General features: G+C 42.9%; 2 protein-coding genes across 2 annotated transcripts; one reads left to right on the forward strand and one right to left on the reverse strand.

Moving 5' to 3' along the window:
- Positions 1–1,128: 1,128 nt before the first annotated feature.
- On the forward strand, positions 1,129–19,926 carry LOC149305162 (regulator of chromosome condensation-like). Its single transcript, XM_089478746.1, has 9 exons — positions 1,129–1,209; positions 2,507–2,694; positions 9,706–9,885; positions 10,121–10,244; positions 11,431–11,553; positions 13,411–13,566; positions 14,698–14,817; positions 15,213–15,365; positions 16,937–19,926. The coding sequence occupies exons 1-9, from the start codon at positions 1,152–1,154 to the stop codon at positions 17,107–17,109; spliced, it is 1,275 nt and encodes a 424-aa protein (XP_089334872.1). The 5' UTR covers positions 1,129–1,151; the 3' UTR covers positions 17,110–19,926.
- On the reverse strand, positions 6,640–8,925 carry LOC149305163 (uncharacterized). The gene is made up of 2 exons (XM_089479061.1): positions 8,914–8,925; positions 6,640–7,638 (listed from the first exon to the last, which is right to left on the reverse strand). Exons 1-2 carry the CDS (start codon positions 8,923–8,925, stop codon positions 6,673–6,675), a joined length of 978 nt encoding a protein of 325 aa, XP_089335187.1. The 3' UTR covers positions 6,640–6,672.
- Positions 19,927–20,514: the final 588 nt, after the last annotated feature.

The raw sequence follows: 20,514 nt of genomic DNA on the forward strand, positions 1-20,514 counted from the left end.
TGTCAGAGTTGATCTTTGTTACCCTAATCCAACTATTCTCTCATCGCTCCCATTCACGAGAGCTGGGGGGGAAGTTAGTTTAAGCATTTCTGAACGCAGTAGTGTATGAAGCATTTGTTCATACATCTTGCTTTAAAAAAACATTTGACCTCTCAGCTTGTGTTTTTCTGGACATAGCCAAATTGCTGAGAGGATTGAACAGGTGGCTCTGTGGCTTTGTATGTGATAATGGTTTTCTTTGTTTGTCAGGTGTCATGTCAAGTGGAAATGTAAAACAAGGGAATGTTTTAATTTTTGAAGTAGCTGCAAGGGTTGGGGAGCATGTGTTCCCCAGATTTTGATGGACTCCCAGCTTCTGTCAGCCCCAGCCAATATATCCATTGGTGAATGGTGATGGAAGCTATAGTCCAAAATGCAGTGCTGATAGAAGGTAATGATTTTTCATGCTGGTTTTCGACTCTTCCAGTGAGTGGGCAGAATATTTACTCCAAACCTATGAAACAAGCAGAAAATCGGTTCTTATCATCTTGCCACTTGTTCTCGGTACGATCTAACAGGGTTGTTCTTACCCTTTAAGGAACCCTATTTATACTTCACTGTATTTGAAGAGCAGAAAAAGAGCTAAGTGGGATTTTGTTTATAACAATTTTGTATTCCATTTACCACTTTTGTATTAAAAGTAAGGCTCAAGGAAGCCAGCAATAAGTAAGGTCTAATCCTGCATCAAGCTTAATGATGACATGAGGGCAATATCCCTCTCCTGTTGTTGAACCTGTGGCAACTGGTATTCAGTGGCCTTTCCCCTTAAATTAGCAATGGGAGATAGCATATCTTGAAAATGTTTGGAACTACAACTTCCAGATTCCTGCAACCAGCATTGCTGTTCTCCATGCTGGTGGGGGGATTTGGGGACTTGTAATCCAAAAGACGAATTTTTCCAAGATTTATTGGACATGTACCTGGACTGCAGCTCTTACTGCCCTACAATCTAGGCTATGCTGACCAGATGGGAATTACAACCAAACAGCTTCTGGACTTGTGTTGACCATTCCTGCTGCAGGTTTTAATCAGTCTGGTGTTTTAACTGGGAACATCTTCCATGTAACCCCCCTCCCCCTTTATTTCTCACTCTCTTCCAGCTTTAGAGAAACATGCCAAGGAAACGGGTGCTGGAAAAAGATGATGATGTCAGCGTGAAGCGGACTAAAGGTGAGATAGGTTTTTTGTTTTCATGCCAAGCTCCTGGAAATTTCCCCCCGTTTCAACTGCCCTGTGTGCCTTTTTACGCTTGGAGGTTGTATGAGTTTCAGCCTTCATGTGTCATTCCTTTTCTCACTGCTTATGCAACAGCTGTCAGCTATGACTGGCTTCAGCATGTGCAGAAAGGGCATTTGTTTTAAGTCACCATTTCATGTGCTTGAGAGATCAGTGTTCTTCACCAAGGCTGAATGCATTTAGACTGGGTAAAAGCTCCTAGAGTAGGCCAAAATTCATGTGGCACTTTAAAGAGTAACAGACTTATTCTACCATGAACTTTTTTGGACTGTGCCAGAGCTTGGAGAAGTTACTGTTTGGACTACAACTGATTCCCTCAGCCATCATTGTCACGTAGTCATGCAGAGAACTTTTCCCAGCTCTAGACTAGAGCCACTTCATTGGATACAAGGGAAATCCAGATATACATAACATAATACATGGTTAGGTGCAAGACCGTAGACCAGGGTTTGAGGGGAATTACATGCAGAAGATACTGGCGATAGCAGTTAATTGTTTTTCATGCAATTGTAGCTGATAATTAACTAATGTGATGCAATAAAAATCTGTTACTCTGGCAACTTCTGGCAACAGACTGGAATTTCTTAATTACTTGTATTTGGCAAGTCTATACACGTCATAGGTCCAGAGGAATATGCTGACTTAAGGCATATCCACATTACACAGTTATCATCCTTTGATACCACTGATACCATGAGACTTGTAGTTTTGTAAGGAATTTAGAGGGTTTTTTTTATCAGAGAGCTATACTTCTATAGTTCAGGGCAGCTTGCTATTCTGAGTAGAGTACTTTATCAAATTAAAAACCCGATACTCTGTGCAGTGGATCCATAACAGTTAAAATGGTATCAAACTGTAGAGTGGATACACCCCCATTCTTATTTGTGATAAACTCATTATAAAGTAGGTTTCTGTTTAAGTATATCCTTTACATAGAACCATCAATAGTAGGGTCTCACTCTATTATCAGGGGAGAATCCATAGCTCAGTGGAAGGTGTATTTCTCATGCAAAAATGTAGGGGCTCAGAAAGTCCCCATCTGAAGCCCTGGAAAAGTCACTGGCTCTGAATCGATATAAAGCAGTGTCCTGCCTGCAGATATTTTATAGGAAAGCTCACATAGCTCATGGGCCACTAATCTGACTCAAAAAAGGCAGGTCTTAGTATTCCTACCGATACTGAATGTCAGTATTAATTGACTTCTGACTTTATCCTCCTGTCTCTTATCCAGTAAGTCATGCAACACACCAGACGGAGCCTGGACTAGTACTGACCCTTGGTCAGGGTGATCTTGGGCAGCTGGGTCTTGGACCAGATGTGCTGGCACGGAAGAGACCTGCCTTGGTGAAACTCCCTGAGAAAATCATCCAGGCTGAAGCAGGAGGGGTTCACACAGTATGCCTCACTGAGACAGGCAAGGTGAGTATGGAACAGCCTTCCCCATCCCTCTTGCCAAATGCTTTAGGCAGTTTTGTCAGGCCGGGGCAGGGGGGGGTGGTAAATTTGGAGAGGAATGCACAAACTAGGTGACCAGAATTCTACTTCTGGTTTTGAAAAAAAAAGTTGATGTTGAAATGGACACTTTAATGGGTACTTTTTGAACCCCTCCAACCCTTTAAAAATGAGTATTTTTAATGTTAGGCAGAAAGAAGCCATTTTGCCAGAAAAGGGGTGTCTCAGGAATGCCTGGGGAAGAATAAAAACAGCCTTGGGCGGCCAGCCATTTCCAGAAAAAGTAGAAATGGAAATTTCCCGAAAAATTTCTAATGCACATTAAAAACTTTTTATTTTGAATATTTGTAATGATGTAAACATTTTGTCATTTAAGAAAAAATGACTGCACCTGAAAAACATATTTTTTTAAAGATTGGCAACCTAAAGAGAGCCAAAGCTGTTACATCAACAGTTTAGCTTTCTTTTGCTGAGATTTAAGTGTAATATCTCCTGCTTTACTCGTGCACTGTCTGCACTGCTTAGCAATTCCATTTCATTTTGGGGGGGAAAATCAGTACAATTAGTTAAACATCTGTGTCACTATGTGACACAGGCAACTTATCAGAGAGAAGGAGATATTTACTCTCAGTGCCTACAAATACCAACTGGGAGCAGGTTGTTATTGCCAATCACAGAGATGATTTCTTTCCCCTTACCATTTGATACCCTTCACAGGGTGGGGCTTGGGTAGAGAGGAAGAGGGTTAGGAAAGGGTAGGAGGAGGCTACTTTGTGGATTTCAACCCCCAGAATGTCCTAGTTAGGATGCCCAGGTTCTGAGAATTATAGTCCAAAACACTAACTTTTCCAAGCTCTGATCTTGCTGGAGTCCCTGGTGGACTGATTCTGGCACATGTAAACCAGATTAGGCCTGTGGACCAAAGGCTTCCATCCCTTGGTTTACAATAAAGACAAGACCCAGCTTGCAAGTTTGCAGTCACAACATCAGAGGACCTGAAATGCCCCAAAGATCATGGTAACACGAATAAAGGAAATGGAGGAGAAATTGTGTTTAGTGCTGACCTGGATTGGCAGATGGAATAGTAGGAAAGGTGCTGCATCTCCCATTTATAATGAGATGGTTGAATGCCTTGTATCATTTCAGCCTTCGGGTTTAGGGTAGGAGATGACTAGTTTGAATGCTTCCTCATTTATGTGTATTTCATTAAGTTCCTACAGTTCTAGGAAAGTAGAAATTTAGAACAGAAAGAGAGGCTCTAGCCTAGGGAATGTGTGAGCCTCCAGAGACTGTTGGACTGAAACTTCACTTAGCACAAGGCAATGGAGACTTATTAATGGAGTGGAAATTCAGCAACATCTGGGCAGCCTTTCTGCCTCAAGTCTTCACTGGCCTATTACAGACTGCCAAAATAAAGCTGCTTTGGGTCTCTTTGGAGGTATGCTATTTAAATGATGCATGTGTCCTAAGAGTGCAACTTTGGTGCAGCTTCCAGATGCTTAGGATGCATGCATCATTTAAACAGCATACCACCAAAGAGACCCGAAGCAGCTTTATTTTGGCAGTCTGTAACAGGCCACTGATTTGTTTTTTCTGTAGAAATTGGATGGTGCCACAGCTTTTTTTGTCTTTCTTCATATTCTCAGCAAGCTGCCAGTGAAGGTGGGAGAGTCCTTGCTCTCCAAAGTGCCCCTTTCCCACATGTACAAAGGAGGTAGCCACTGGAATTTTCTTAGTTCTAGGGCTTGTTTTTAATCATGGCAACAGTAGAAAACCTTAGGCTCCCCAGATGTTTGGGACTTCAACTTCTAGAAGCCCCAGCCAGCATGACCAATGGTAAGAGATTGTGGGAGTTACAGTCCAGAACATTTGATGAGAAAGTTTATTTATTTATTTATATCCCGCTCTTTTCCCAGGACTGGGACTCAGAGCGGCTTCACAGCAATTAAAAAACAAACAAACAAAAAGTACAATTAAAACATTTTAAAAATAAATAGATAAATGACATGCATTAAACAGAATGATTAAACTAGTCCAACATTCCTGCCTGTTCTTATAGTGATTCCTTAAATGCCTGTTTGAACAGGTAGGTCTTCACCTGCCATCGGAAAGCCATCAAGGAGGGAGCCGTTCTTATCTCCCTGGGCAGGGAGTTCCTGAGTCTAGGGGCAGCCGCTGAGAAGGCCCTCTCTCGTGTCCCCACCAAACGTGTTTGTGAAGGTGTTGGGATGGAGAGAAAGGCTTCTCCAGAGGATCTCAGAGTCTGGGCAGGTTCATACCAGGAGAAACGGTCTGCCAAATAATGTGGACCTGAGCCATGTAGGGCTTTGTAGGATATAACCAGTACCTTGAATTGTGCCTGGGAACGAACTGGCAGCCAATGAAGCTGTTTCAACAGGGGAGTTGTATGGGCTCTGTAATCGGCGCCTGTTAACAGCCTGGCAGCAGCTCTTTGAACCAGTTGAATTTTCCGAACGCTTTTCAAAGGCAGTCCTATGTAGAGCCCATTACAGTAGTCCAAACGGGATGTAATCAAGGCATGTACCACTGTGGCCAGATCTGGCTTCTCAAGGAACAGGCGCAGTTGGCGCACAAGTTTTAAATGTGCGAAAGCACTCCTGGTCACAGCAGAGACCTGGGCCTCCAAGTTTAAAGCTGAGTCCAAGATTACCCCCAAACTGCGAACCTGTGTCTTCAGGGGGAGTGGGACCCCATCTAACACAGGCTGGATCCCTGTTCCCTGATCTGCCTTCTGACTGACCAGGAGCACCTCTGTCTTGTCTGGATTAAGTTTCAACTTGTTTGCTCTCATCCAGTCCATTACTGAAGACAGGCACTGGTTTAGAACCAGGACTGCCTCCTTGGATTGAGGTCGGAAGGAGTAGTAGAGTTGAGTGTCATCTACATATTGATGACATCGCACCCCAAAATTCTGGACAACCTCTCCCAGCGGTTTCATGTATATGTTAAACAGCATAGGGGACAACACAGAACCTTGAGGGACCCCACAGGTCAATGGCCAAGGGGTCGAACAGGAGTCCCCCAGTACCAGTTTCTGAGTTCACCCCTCCAGGAAGGAACGGAGCCACTGTAGAACAGTAGCTCCAAGCCCCATCCCAGAGAGGCGGTCTAGAAGGATACCATGACTGATGGTATCAAAAGCTGCTGTGAGGTCCAGAAGAACCAACAGGGACACACTCCCTCTGTCCAGTTCCCTGCGTAGGTCATCCACCAAGGCGATTGAGGCTGTCTCTGTTCCATAGCCAGGTCTGAAACCAGATTGAAATAATCCGTTTCATCCAGAAACCCCTGGAGTTGGGAAGCCACCACATGTTCCAGAACCTTGCCCAGAAATGGTAGGTTAGACACTGGCCGATAGTTATTCATTATTGTGGGATCCAATGATGACTTTTTTAACAGAGGCCTCACAACAGCCTCCTTTACGCAGGATGGAATTCTGCCTTGTTGTAGGGAGGCATTGATTACTTCCTTTACCCACTCAGTCAGTCCCCCTCTGGCCTGTTTAATAAACCAAGAAGGACAAGGGTCCAAGACACATGTGGTGGCTCTTATCTTTCCAAGGATTCTGTCCACATCATCAGGCTGCACAAGTTGAAAAGTATCCATTAACACTGGACCGGTAGGAGCCAAGGTAACATCCACTGACATTGTATTAATTGTAGCATCCAATTTGGACCGAATCTGAGTGATTTTATCTGCAAAATGCTGAGCAAATTCTTCACAGCGAGCCTTTGAGTGGTCTGCATTTTCTACTTGAGGGTGAGTGTGTAAAAGACCCTTGACCACTCGGAACAGCTCTGCTGACCGGCTCCTTGCAGATGCAATGCTGGTAGCAAAAAATAATTTCTTTGCTGCCCGCATTGCCAAAGAGTAGGCTTTCAAATAGGATCTAGCCCGTATTCGATCAGATTCACTCCGAGTCTTTCACCAACGTCGCTCTAGTCTCCTTCTCATTCGCTTCATCAACATCAAATCCCTAGAAAACCAGGGGGCTGGTTTGGCTCCACTCCGTGAAAGGGGACGCTCAGGAGCGATTGTGTCCACCACTCTGGCCATTTCCCCATTCCAAAGGCTGGCTAGGGCTTCAACAGAATCGCCTGCCAAGGTGACAGGAAACTCCCCAAGAGCCCTCAGGAATCCATCTGGATCCATCAGCCTCCTGGGGCAGACTATCCTAATCGGTCCCCTACCCCTGCAGAGGTTCTGAGTCCCAGTAAGTCTAAACCTGACCAGATAATGATCTGTCCATGATAATGGAACTGTGGAGAGTTCCACCACACCAAGATCATCATCATCCCACCCAGCACAAAAAACAAGGTCCAGAGTGTGCCCAGCAGCATGAGTAGGGTCAGATACTACTTGGGATAGACCCATGGTTGTCATGGAGTCCATGAAGTCCTGAGCCACTCCTGAAAGGGAAGTCCCAGCATGAATGTTGAAGTCCCCTAGCACTAATAGACGTGGAGATTCCAATACCAACCCCGAGACCACTCCAATCAGTTCAGGAAGGGAGACTGTTGTGCAGCGGGGTGGGCGGTACACCAACAGAATCCCTATTCTGTCTCGGCTACCCAATTTTAAATAAACACATTCAAAACCCGTAGATTGTGTGAGGGGGCATCTGGTCAAGGGGATGGAATCACAATATACAACTGCAACTCCACCTCCTCGCCCTCCAGATCTCGCCTGATGTTGCACAGAGAAACCAGGTGGGCAAAGCTGAGATAGATTAACTCCTCCATCCTCATCTAACCAGGTCTCTGTTATACATGCCAGGTCAGCTTGTTCTTCCAGGATCAGGTCCTGAATGGCAGCTGTTTTACCATTCACTGACCTGGCATTGAGCAGCAGTAGCTTCAACCCAGGGAGACTGTCATCAAGGCTATAATACTATTTAGACTGGGATACACCTTGGGGACCACAAGCACCCTCTTGAGCTCCCCTCTTCCTTGGTGTTTTAATTGTCTCCTCTCTCCGTATCTACCTCTGCCTTGAATGACTCCAATGGCTGCTCCCTGACTCTGTATATCCCTTCCTCCCTCAGGAAAAAACATGCTTCCTATTGAATTGACAGGAACAGGAAAAGAAAAACAAACAAAAAAGGACAGGTAGCAAAATAAATCGAGATGTAGTGAGTCTCCTGTAGAAGTCCCAGCCTTATACCTCAGGCAGGCAAGGCAACTGTGCTGGATGAAACAGTGCCTGCTGAGTCAAGGCCCAGTCCTGAAAGAGCTCAGTCCAGAAAGGGAAGCAGAGGTCCAGGCAGCAGGAACAGAAGCTTCTTCTCCCAAGAGCTTCCAGATAGAACCTGTGGGTCTCTGTCTCTTCCCAGATGTTGTCTCCTTCCCAGATGTTATCAGGGAAGGCTTGCTCTTCTCTCTCTGTGTTACCACAAGGTATGAGGGATCTAATATAGATGTTGCTGGACAGGGAAGCGTCCCTGGAGAGAAGTGGCAGTTAGTTTCAGTGCCTCTTAGTCCCTTGGGGCTCAGATGTCGGCGTGGTGTCCCTCTTACTGGGTGACCCTGGAGAGAAATGGCAGTTGGTTTCAGTGCCTCTTAGTCCCTTGGGGCTCAGATGTCGGCATGGTCTCCCTCTTCCTGGCTTTTCTCTCCCTCAGAGTCAACAACAGTGGCAGTTGGAAGGGAGGGAGGTTGCCTCACCAGCAGCTGGGACCAGCAAGATGGCTCTTCTCTCCCTCAGAGTCCACAGCAGTGGCAGTTGGAAGGGAGGGAGGTTGCCTCACCAGCAGCTGAGATCAGCAAGATGGCTCTTCTCTCCCTCAGAGTCCACAGCAGTCTTGTTCCTCTTTCCAAACTAACTCCTGCAAAACTAAGTCCTTCCTAATTTAAGTTGATTATCTTCTTTTTTCTTTTTTTAAGTTACTTTTCAGAGCAAAGTTAACTGCTAAACCTTTATGGAGCTTCAGAACACATCAGGACTGAAATTATGGTTTAATCCTGGTATGCTCTAAATGTTTTCACAAAGGGTGTTTCACAATTTTGGAAATAATGGGTAACTGTTTTCTTTAGAAGTAGAAATAGTTGCTTCTGCTCATATGTCTCTAAAAGAAGTCGGGGATGTGATAAGGAGAATAGAATTGCAGCACAAATGCATCTCATGGGTGACATGTGCCACTGTGCAAAACTATGACTCTTTTGTTACTTTCTGAACCATATCTGCCTTTGTCTTTTAAAAAAAAAGCCATAAACCTGGAATGGGCAATTTAACAACCATTCAGATATTGTTGGATCTTGTTTGTTTGTTTGTTTGTTTATATTGTATCCTTTTCTCAATATGAGACGCAAAGATGATGTGAATTGCAGTCCAAAAAATATCAAGAGGGCCAAAAGTTGCCTAGTCCTGCTCTGGAAGTTGCATTATTATTATTATTAACCTTTATTTATAAAGCGCTGTACATATAATCATTTTTTAATCAGATAGTTCCCTGCCCTCAGGCTTACAATCTAAAAAGACACGACACAAAAGGAGAAGGGAATGGTGGTGGGGAAGGGGATCAGGTCCAGCAGTTCTTCTCTACCTCCAAGGCCTGGACCAAGGAAGATGGACTGGAGGGAGGACTTGACTTCTTGGAGCTAGCCTGCCTCTCTCTCCCTCAAGATGGTGGATGAAGGGAGGGCTTATCTTCTTCCAGGCAGGCCTGGTGGAGCTAGCCTGCCTCTCTCTCTCTCTCTCAAGATGGTGGGTGAAGGGAGGGCTTGTCTTCTTCCAGGCAGGCCTGGTGGAGCTAGCCTGCCTCTTGCTTCTGGGCTTCCGACTCCTAATCATAACACTTGAGCCCTTTGGGCAATATACTGTAGGAGAGTTCCCTCTTTCTGTTTCAAGTTGCTCCCAAGTGCCGTCTTTTATTGGTCCCACATACAGATTATGGTAGCTGTGTTTCCTCAGCTTTCCTCTTAGGTTCCCTTTTCATTGTGTAGCCTTTTCTTTCCCCAGGTCTACACCTTTGGCTGCAACGATGAGGGTGCCTTGGGAAGGGATACTTCAGAGGAGGGATCTGAATCAGTTCCGGGGCTTGTCGATTTGAAGGAGAAGGTGGTGCAGGTGTCTGCTGGAGACAGCCACACGGCAGCGTTGACAGAGGATGGGCGAGTTTTCATCTGGGGCGCTTTCCGGGTACATTCTTCACCCTGCTTTGAAGGAGAATCAGGGAGCCCGTGGGCCTTCAGATGTTACTGGGTTGTCTCCCATGAGCCCAACCAGTCTGGCCAGTCTGGCCAATGGTGATGGATATGAGTGTTTTTCAGCATCTGAAGGGCCACAGGTCCCCTGTCCTTGCTTTTAAAATTTGGTTTGGCTGATTTATTGGAGGCTAGCATACTTTTACATCTGTGTTTCGGGATCTTTTCAGGATGAAAATGGAGTCATTGGATTGCTGGCTCCTCAGAATGGAAAAGAAAATTTGGACACTGCAAATGGCAGTTCTGTTCCTGTGGAGCTGCAGCTAGAAGTGCCAATTGTTAAAATTGCCTCAGGTAAGTGGCAGCAAGTGATGCTTAGCAACCATTCTCCATATGTAAGTTGTAATTCTTACTTTTCCATAAGTAGCATCGAGCAAAAGCTTGGTTCTCCTTTTGCTTCAGTGTTCTTTTGTTCCATCCATGTCAGTATTGTCTGCATCAATGATTACCAACAATGTGTCCTCAGATGTTAAGATGCAACTTCTTTCTCCTCATGTCCCTTGGCCATGTTAGTTGGAGATGATGGAATTTGCAGGCCAACATATTGGATCCATGGTTGTAAAAACTGATCTGCCTTAACTGTAGCAGCTCCCCAGTGTTTCAGAAACCTTTCTTTTATAGCCTTGTCTGGACATTCTTGACTCTATCTGAATTATTTTACAGCCCTATGTACTCTACCATGTTGTACATTGAACCTTCTGCATACAGAGTAGGCATTCTACCACCAAACTGAACTCCCTCTATAGTATCATGAAAGGTCATGATCTAGATACAAGCATGGCCATTATAATCATTAGCCAAATAGTTTAAACCAAGAAAACTTGAAATGGTCCAAATTGTGAAGTCGAAATTGTCCAAATTGTGTTTCAATGTGGAGAGAGTTCTTTTTTCTTTTTCTTCTTCTTTTTTTGCCTTTGCCCTTCTTGAGATTGATATGGATCAGGTCCAGATTATTCTGAAGAATCTATTGTATAAATCTGTATATGTGCTGAGAACAGGGGGACCCTTCTTGGTGACTGCTCTAAGGATCTGGAATTCTCTTCCTAAGAATGCTAGACTGGTCCCCTCCATAGTATCCTGGGTACAGGTGAAATCTGTTTTGTTTTGACAGGCATTTGGGGAGCTACTTTTAATAATGGGCTGGATTATCTCGATTTTGCCTGTATATGTTTTTAAATAGTTTTTAATTCTGTTGATATAACAATATCATCATTTCCTGTGCAGCCATCCAGGGGTTGATGTCATAATATTCAGGAAATAAAAGAGTGCTAGAATTTTTTATGTGGCTATTGTTAATAACCATAGTTTGGAAACCTAAATTTTTCCTCTATAATGATCGGGAGTCTGTTGAGCCACAGGCAGAAATTCTGCTGAATGCTGAAGGTGGAATGTGGGAAATAAGCTATCTTTCAACCCAAAAAAGAGTCACAGATAGGTTGGCTCTATGGTTCCATTCTCTTTTTCTGCATGCCTTTCTCAGGGAGCCACCACTTGGCATTAGTGTCCATGGCAGGCAACCTTTACACCTGTGGATGCGGAGACAATGGCCAACTGGGACGAGTGCCCCAAGTCTTTGCCGTCAGAGGAGGAAGAAGAGGATTGGGTGAGTTCTTTGTTATTAGATTAATTCTTTTGCTTTGGGAAAATCACAGGGAAGGAACCAGTAAATGTGACCAGGTTGGTAATAATGTGCATAGTGGAGAGAGATGATGAAGTCCTAGAGTGAAAGTGGTAAAGTGAAGAGAAAATTGGAGTATAGTTCTGCAAACTTTTGTGGTGTAGAACTGTAAGAGTGCAGAGCTGGGAGGTGTGTGTAGCTGCCTCCACTGTCAAGAGCCAAGTGGAGGAGATTTGAGCCATGTATACCAAAACACTTTTCAGGGACGTAGCCGGGGGGGGGGGGGATCTTGGGGTCCGGACCCCCCCCCCTTCCATTAGAAAAATGAATGGTGTGTGCTGCTGCGCCGCCGGACGCAAGCACCATTATAATGGTGGCACTCAGTCTGGAAACCCCCCCATTCCTAAAATCCTGGCTACATCCCTGCACTTTTGCATGTTAGCCTGTGCAAAATGACCAAAGTGACAATCATTACATTTCCATCAGAAGTTGAAGTCCTGATTTATATTAGGGGTGGGCAACCATTGAAAGTGTAGGTGGCAGTTTTTTGCCCTGGGACCCTCCACTAATTATTGAAAATTAACCCCCCCCCCCCTCCAGTAGCCAGAAATCCACTTCAAGGTCTCAAAAACTAATACTTTTCATATTAGTATAGGGAGGCTTTGCAGCCTAATTGAAAGGCAAATTGTTGCACCTCGAGGCTTCCAGCAGCAGCGATTCGCTCTGGTGTTTTGTTTTGTTTTTGGCCAAGGAAGGGTCAGTCTGGGATTCTGGAGGTGTTGAGGGCCACAGAAACACACTCTACCCACTCCAGTTAGCAAGCTAGTTGCAGGGGAAGTTGGCCAGGGTGGGAACAGAATTGCATTTACTGTGGTCTTTCATTTATTTGCTTCAGTAATACATATTTATTAGCCTAGGAATGCAAGAACGGTCATAGTAGATGTAGGTGAATTTGTTTTCATACTTTTCAAACATGGGTTCACCTTTAGCTCAAACATGCACTTAGAGACCCTGTTCCTAATTTGTTCTCATTCACAGAAATATTACAAGGTGTGACTTAAGAAGGGAAGCTATCCAAAACAGCATGCTTAATAGTCACAAACTGTTAGATAAAAAAGTAAAAAACCAGGTTGCGGGGGAAGAGGAGAATAAGGTGGCATGATTACACTCTTTAAATATGTAAAGCAGTGTCACAGAGAGAAGGGTGTGGTTTGTTCTCTGCTGCCCTAGAGGGTAGGACCAGGTTCATTGGTATTAGTTACAGGAAGGTGGATTTCAATTGAACCTCAAAAGGAACGTCTTGACAGTAAGAATAGTTTGGCAATGGAATTAATCACCTAGAGCGGTGGTGGAGTCTCCTTTACTGGGTGTTTTCAGAAAGAGGCTGAGCAGCTCCCTGCTGGGGATTCTCTAGCTAGATTTCCTTCAATGGAGTGTGTGTGTGTTTGGATTTGATGACCTATAGGACCCCTTCCAGTGCTGAGATTCTATGAATAGAGTTCACAGCTGGCCAGCTGGAAGGGACAATGAACAGGAGCAATTTGCACTGCAGCATTTTGTTTTAGGTCCTGCTTGTAATAATAAATGGGTGCTTAGGATTTCTTTCCCTTTGCTGTGACTTGTTTTTGTCTTCTAATGGTTTTAGCAAAAAACATAGCAGGGTCTAAGACTGAACAGAGGAATAGAATAGCTTGATTGGAATGTACCCAGTCAATAAATCCTTTGGCAGTTTGTTTCAGTCAGAAGATATGCCTGCTGAATGCATGGTGGGGAACATGTGTTTCTATTCTTCCTTCCTCCTATTAACTCAGTTCCTCCTAAACCTATCTCCCCCCATGGCAGAGCGGCTGTTACTCCCACAGACGGTCACCATCAAACAGAGAGGCTGCAAGACCAAGGGACACATTCGGGATGCCTTCTGTGGGTCCTACTCCACCATTGCCATCACTCAAGAGGGGCATGTTATTGGGTTTGGCCTCTCCAATTACTACCAGCTGGGTGAGTTGTTGTACATGTTTCGTTAGGATTCATATACAGTTTAGAAGTAAATAGTTACATATTACAAGTTCCTGTAAATAAATTCTTTATTTGGAATTTTGGAAGGACCTAGGTAAGTTGCATGAAGTTTGTGATGTAACAGGGGATAACTTTTGCTATGTTTTTGCAGTGCTTAGAAATAGTTTTTTGGACTACAATTCAGTCTCCCAGATAGCCTAGCCTGGACAGTGGCACTACTGAATGGAAAGTTCTGGCACTTATAGCCCAAAAAGTAACATTCTAAAGTGCTGGCATTTAGTTAAGCTTAATTGTTATAAGGATGTGTCATTATGTAGCTATGTTTTGTACTATAAGCCAACATCTTTTAGCATGCTAGTCTTTTCCACAAAAATAACTTTTTAGGGGGAGAAAGACTTACTTTGAAAAAATGAAAGTATAATTGTACTTAACTATTACAATTACCTTCGGACAACCGTGAGAGCCTCTCCTTGTGGGGATGAAGAACAAGCTGCCATCTCCGTCACCCCAGCTGTGTCCTTGCAGTTTGCTTGTTATTATTATTATTATTAGCTTTATTTACAAAGCGCCGTAAATCTACACGGTGCTGTACAAAACCAAGTAAAATCAAGAATATATAAAAAGCCTGCCTATGGCGCACAATCTAAAAGTTAAAACAACAAATTAAAAACATAATAATAATAATAATAATAATAATAATTTGTTTTATTTATATACCGCTATTCCAAAGATCATAGCAGTGAACAGCAAGTAAGCTAATTATAACAAGTTATAACAGCAAATATCCAATATTCACACACTCATTTGAAAGCAAATTTTAATCCTTTAATTTCACTAATTCTGTGCTTACTTCAAGATGAGCAGTTCTCTGAGCATCTTGTAGTTATGAATCTGTGCAAAGAGCAGGGAAGGTTTGGTTGCTCCTTCTTTGCATTATAAAGAACAAGAGGAAAAAGAGTGACCCAGCTCCTAACTAGAAACATAGCAGTCTTTTTTATTATTCCATCTTTTTGTCTGTATGGGATTCCTGGTTGCCTTGGGCTTATATACAAGATTGTGTTGATTTAGTTTTTATCATGATTAACTGGTGTTGGATTTTCCTGCCAATCTCAGGTTCACAAGAAATTGAAACGTATTATTTGCCAAAGATTCTGACAGCATTCAAGAACTCCACCAGATCTTGGGTCAAGTTCTCAGCTGGACAACATCACACTGTATGCCTGGACTCAGAAGGTGACTTGTTGCGTTTCATGGGTTGGAGGAGGAGATTGTAAAGGTGGCTGTGAAAAAGACCCAGTATGGGGAGCAAAAATGGATTTTTTTTCCTTACTGGAATAGGAATTAGTGTAAGGGATGGCTTCTCTGTGTATGTATGTGCTTATTTTTGGCTTGCTTGGGAAATCTATGGACTGTTAGTGATAGGTGAGAAGCATGGCTAGTGGCCATGGCTAATGGAGGATTTTAGGAACAGAAGTCTAAAAAAAGTAACTTTCCATTGGCTCTGTTCTGCAGTAGTAAAGCTTTTGCTGTGTCACTTGAAATTTCTGATTATGTCCTATTGCCTTTTTTTAAGAAAAAAAAAGAGTCCTGACTGAGCAATTTGTTTTCTGTCTTTGTTCTGCAAACAGGAACCGTGTATAGTCTGGGTAGGGCAGACTATGGCATGTTGGGCCTAGGTGAGGGAGTTGCAGAAAAGAGTACCCCCACTGCCATTCCTGGGGTACCCAAATCCACTTCAGTAGCATGTGGAGAACGGGTTGGCTTTGCAGTCACAGAAAATGGTGAGTCTGAACAAACATTGAATTATTTGACTGTTGAACTGAGGTGAGATGGCATTTAGAAGTAATGCTCATAATATTTTGTATGAGAGATACCCCACGCTTTCTTACAGGAATCAAACCAAAAGCTAAGAAAATTTACTTGTTCAAAGCCCAACTCTCCCAGTTTTGGGCAACCCAAATCTGCCAGCAGCTTGGGAGAGACTAGCAGTTGTAATCCAAGAAAGCAAGCTTTCCACGCTATGTAAAATCTTACATTAAAACATGCACCTAGAATCACAAGTTACAAGTATCTAAAGTGATACAATAGAACCAAAAGCATAAATAAAACCTGTGTACTTCCTTAGATCCTACCATCTGGAGAAAATATTGTGATGTGGCACTATTGAGAAGGCCACTGCAATATGTATTGCAGTAGTATTGGGGTACAAGTGTGTCTTAAAAATATTAAAAATAAATCAAGTTTGAATTTATAGATATTAATTGCTAGGGAATAGAATCTGAAAACCCTATTTTGTTCAAATTTCTGTAGTATCTGGATCAGGCATGTGCTAGAGTATGGTACAGGGCATTTCAAAAGGATTGACATTACTTGCAGCCTTTGCTTTTCTCCATTTAGACAGTTTTTCAGCACTGGTAACACATGTTGCCCCACACTCTTCTGAAGTGACTAACACAAAAGGGACAATTCCATGATGGAGTTGTCTTCCCCCTGAATCCTGAGAAGCCTAATTTATGTTTACATTTTAAATAAGAACTCCCTTGGCATGTCATTGTACAGGCTCTTGGCTTTGTGGTCCAGAGCTCTGGATAACATTCAGTCTAAGGCTTGGCCGTTAAAATGGCTTGACTTGTCTAAGAATTTCTGGAACTTGCATCTTAGCTGAGTGTACTTCTCTTTGAGTTTCAGGCAACTAGCTTAAGGCTACTTTTTCTAGTTATCACAAACTACTCAGTCCCTGCTTGAATTTTTTCAAGCAGTGTTGCTCACATTTAATGCACTGTATAGCTCTAATATATGGATTTTATTGTTCAGAACCAAGGCTGATTGGTTTGTCCTTTCTTTGACAGATGGACAAAAGAGAACCCTACCAAGCTCCTTTTTTCTGCTTCATGGCCCTTTAGTCAACACTTGATTCAGTTTGATGATAACCTTTTTGTATGGAGTTCAAAGGATTAACTATGGCGGGGTAGAGACCGCCCAAAAAAGGCATTCTGCCAGTGCCTTGTTTTGCCACGTGAGGAAGCCACAGCAGACAAACCTTGCGACTTCCTCATGTAGCAAAAAGAACCCTCAAAAAGCTGCTGCTAGATAGGTGAAGTAGCTGTAGTTACTCATGGGTAGGGAGGCAGAAGGGGGTGCCATCTCTGAGAACTTCAGAGAACACAGTTGCTGGTGAAACATCAGGAATAAACTCTTCTAGAACATGGCCTCATAGCCCAAGAAAAACCCCACAAAAAATTATGGATGTCAGCCGTAAAAGCCTTCAACTTCAAATGTGGTAAGCCTTTATGGCCGGGTAGGGCCATTACTACAGAGCCCTAAACTTTGTTTTATTCTCATCCTCCTGTAGGTCAAGCTTTTGCCTGGGGTATGGGATCTAACCTCCAGCTTGCCACAGGTGATGAAGATGATGTGTGGAGACCTGTTCAGATGTCTGGCCAGCAGCTGGAGAATCGCACTGTTCTCTCTGTAACGGGTGGAGGACAACACACTGTCTTACTAGTCAAGGACAAGCAGAGTTGACAAACTGTTTCTGTCGTCCTGTTAAGAACCATCTAAGGGCACCGCCTTCCTGAGTCTCTTGGAGCAGGGGCTTGGAAGACTGGCTTCTGATGGCTTCCTATGACAAAGACCTTCCAGTGTTTCTATGGATGAGAAAATTACCTGATATAAAATACTATTAGGATGCTGGAATTCATTTAAATCTGAAATGGCTTCCATCATTGCTCTCTTATCTGTTGGTGGTTGGAACATGGCCTGATCTGTATCTGTTTTGTAAACAAATTAAGTCACTGATTTTTTTTCTCTAGAATTACCCTGCTTTAAAAACTGTCTTCAACTTTCTGCAAGTTATTTGCCGTGCTACTGCCACTTATTTCAGAAATCGCCGAAACATATTGCCTGATTTCCTTCCCTCTTTTAGATTATTAGCCTCATCTCTCCCCCTTGCCCTATCATTTTTAAAATTTTGCCCACCAAAATACAGGATGTTAATCCTTTCTCTGGCTTTAGTTTTAGCTCCTTCTTTCTCCTCTTTTAAGAGCTTATCTAAAAGCCTAGGTTTTCTTTTTAATTTAGGCAAAGCTCAGGTTTCTAGTTACTTCCACCATGTTTACCATCATGATAGGACAAGTTAAAGAACTAGGAACTGAGAGAGGGCCACAAGATCCTTTCAGTGCATTTCCCACCAGCTGACTTCATGAATGACTCTTGGCTCATGTTTAATAAGTGTAGATGGCGGACTTCAGTGCACAGCAGGGGTGGGCAGCTGCTTTGGGAACAAGGGCCTAATTTCTCCCTAGGCCCCACAGTTGGCTGACTCCTTCCCCCACCAGTACCTTCCATAACCACTATCAAAATGAGTGCAAAAAGAGATGACCTTTCACCACATTGCTTTTTTGAGAGGTGCTGTGATAAAAAAATGGAAGTATTTCCTCTGCAGACCTCAAAAGGGTGGCAGAAAGTGACGGTCCAACTTTTCTCTCACCATTTTGAGAGTGACTGCATAAGAAAAGAGGCATTGGGGTAGTATGGGATTCTGGGGTGCCCCTGAATGGTGGATTATTTTTGGATGTTTTTATAGGTTTTTTGACCAGTTCTGTGTGATTTTAGAGTAAAATTGTCTGGAAATTATGCTGATTTTACAAAAATGTGTGAGGGAACCACATGTGGCTTGCAGGTTGCACTTTGCCCACCCCCAGTGTAGACTGGGGCCCTGAAACCGAATGGACTTTCTATCATTCTAAGGGTTCTAAATTCTTCAAGACCAGCTTTCTTGATTTAACATTGCAATGATAGTTGAGGACTATGTTTTGAACTCTTAAGAGAGGTTTAGAGGTTTTCTTCATTCTATATCCGCATTCAAAAATTGTGGAGGTAATCCAAAATGGAAGGGAACAAATACTGTGAGTAAGGGGAGCTGTCTAATTATGTTCTACTTGCTACATATAGTATTGGCACAGATTAATATTGACAGTGCCCAGTCCTAAACTGCCAGTGTTGTGGGGTTGTCTGAGTCACATTTGAACCCTGCTTTCCACTTCTAAAGGGAGGCTGCGGCTCATATCACATGGGAGAATGGGAGCCTAGTAACTCATCATTTTCAAAATAAGCTAGTATTTGTCCGGCTTCCTCAACCAGATTGTGGACAAAAAGCAATCAGCAGCTTGCTTCTGTGCTGCCCGTTTTAAAGTACTTTGGCTGAATATTTCTTGACTACAAGGTGTCGTTTAAGCAGGTCCAGTGCACCAGTGGTGTTTCAAAGGCAGCACAGAGAGATTAGCCTAATTCCATTCATGCAGATACAAACTGCAAGAAGATTATCATGGAACAGCTTCCACCTTTGATTGTTTCCGCTCTCCTGTCATTTGCAGCTCCATTCTGAAATTTCTGATGGTTGTACAAAGGGCCTTATTTTTTGAAATACTAAGTTGAGGCCTGGTGGGAGGGAGCAGTGGAGTGTACATTGGAGAAATAAGGATATATATTTTTTAAAAAATAGTGGTGTTTACTGAAAAGACATCTGTACAATTCTATCATTTTTGAAATAAATTGAGTTTTGTCAGCTCTGCTTTGTTAGCATCCTAGATGGAAATAGTCATGCCAAACAGTGTATTGTATGAACGATGCATTATTCCACCCTTTTTTCATCTCATTGTAAGAAGTAGACAGTGCCCAGTTCTTCTTTTACTTTTGCCTATAAGTTTTAAGAGTTTAATTTTGATGCCAAACTAGCAAAAAGCTGTATTCTGATTTGTGTTGGCTGGCACAATAATGCTATAAGCACACTAGAAAGCTAAACCATAGTAACTGCTTCCTATAAAGTCACACCATCCAAAACCTTCTCATGGCAGTTGTCAAGCCTGGAGGGTATTGCTGTGGTCATTCACTGGTCAGACAGGAGGTCTGTCGGAGACCAAGAAGTGGTCTTGAAATAAAGACCTCTGTAGCCAAGAGGCAGAAGATGAAGAAGGGTGAACTTGTTTTTCCTCCCAAGATGGAGGGTGACCTTACTTTTCTTTGCCTTGAAACTTCATGTTATTGTGGATCAATGCAGTTGGCAGTTATTTTGGACTTGGGTGGGGTCAGCCCACTTCAGAATTTAATACTACTTATTGCATAGCTCCATAAACAAAACAAAATCCTCAGTTCACCAGTCAAAACTGGCATTTTTCAGTGTTCATTCATCAAAAATGACCATTGCAGTTAAGGAACTGGTGGCATGTTAGGTCCTTTTAAAAAGGCAATAAAGGCTTGAAATGGGACAGTTACTAATGCCCACTCCTCATGTCTTGCGGCACCTAAGGCCCTAAGATGTTTTAGACCCAGCCTTGGATCTGATAGTAATCCCCTTAACAACTCTCCAGTTTAAGGGTAAAATCTGGGCAAGTGTGCTACCTATAAAATTTTGAAAAGAAATTGTCAGTGTTTGTAGCTGCTGCAGTCTGTAATTTATGTGAAATATTTCTCAAGTTTGGAACACAGGAGCCACAATAACTGCCTTAGATTCTAAAGAGGCTTGGAAATTTTTATATTTTCTTGGGTGTGTAGAAAGCAACACTTGGAGTAGTTTATTTATATACCATACAAAGTCCCTAGCCATCATAAGTCCTCATGAAAAGGTGACAGTGTTTATAAAACATGCTAAAGAATTTCCCATCCCTTCTACCTCAGCTGGTATGTGCGCACAAAAGTGTGAGTGAGCGTGTTGAAGTCTCAGGATCTCTGAGAATAATTTGCTTATAAATGTGTTTTGCCTCCAGTATTCCTAGGTCATGTAAACTAAACCTCATTTCAAGCCAACCTGTCTGCGAATAAGGCCTCATAATTGGGCTCTTTTATTTATTTATTTTTTAATATAGTCTTTATTGAGTTTTTTAAAGATAAAAACATATATACACATATAATAAAAGCAAAAATAATTCAATT

Source organism: Sceloporus occidentalis, unplaced genomic scaffold (genome assembly GCF_023333645.1).
Source record: "Sceloporus occidentalis isolate IW3139 unplaced genomic scaffold, rSceOcc1.0.p SCAF_13, whole genome shotgun sequence".
NCBI lineage: Eukaryota > Metazoa > Chordata > Lepidosauria > Squamata > Phrynosomatidae > Sceloporus > Sceloporus occidentalis.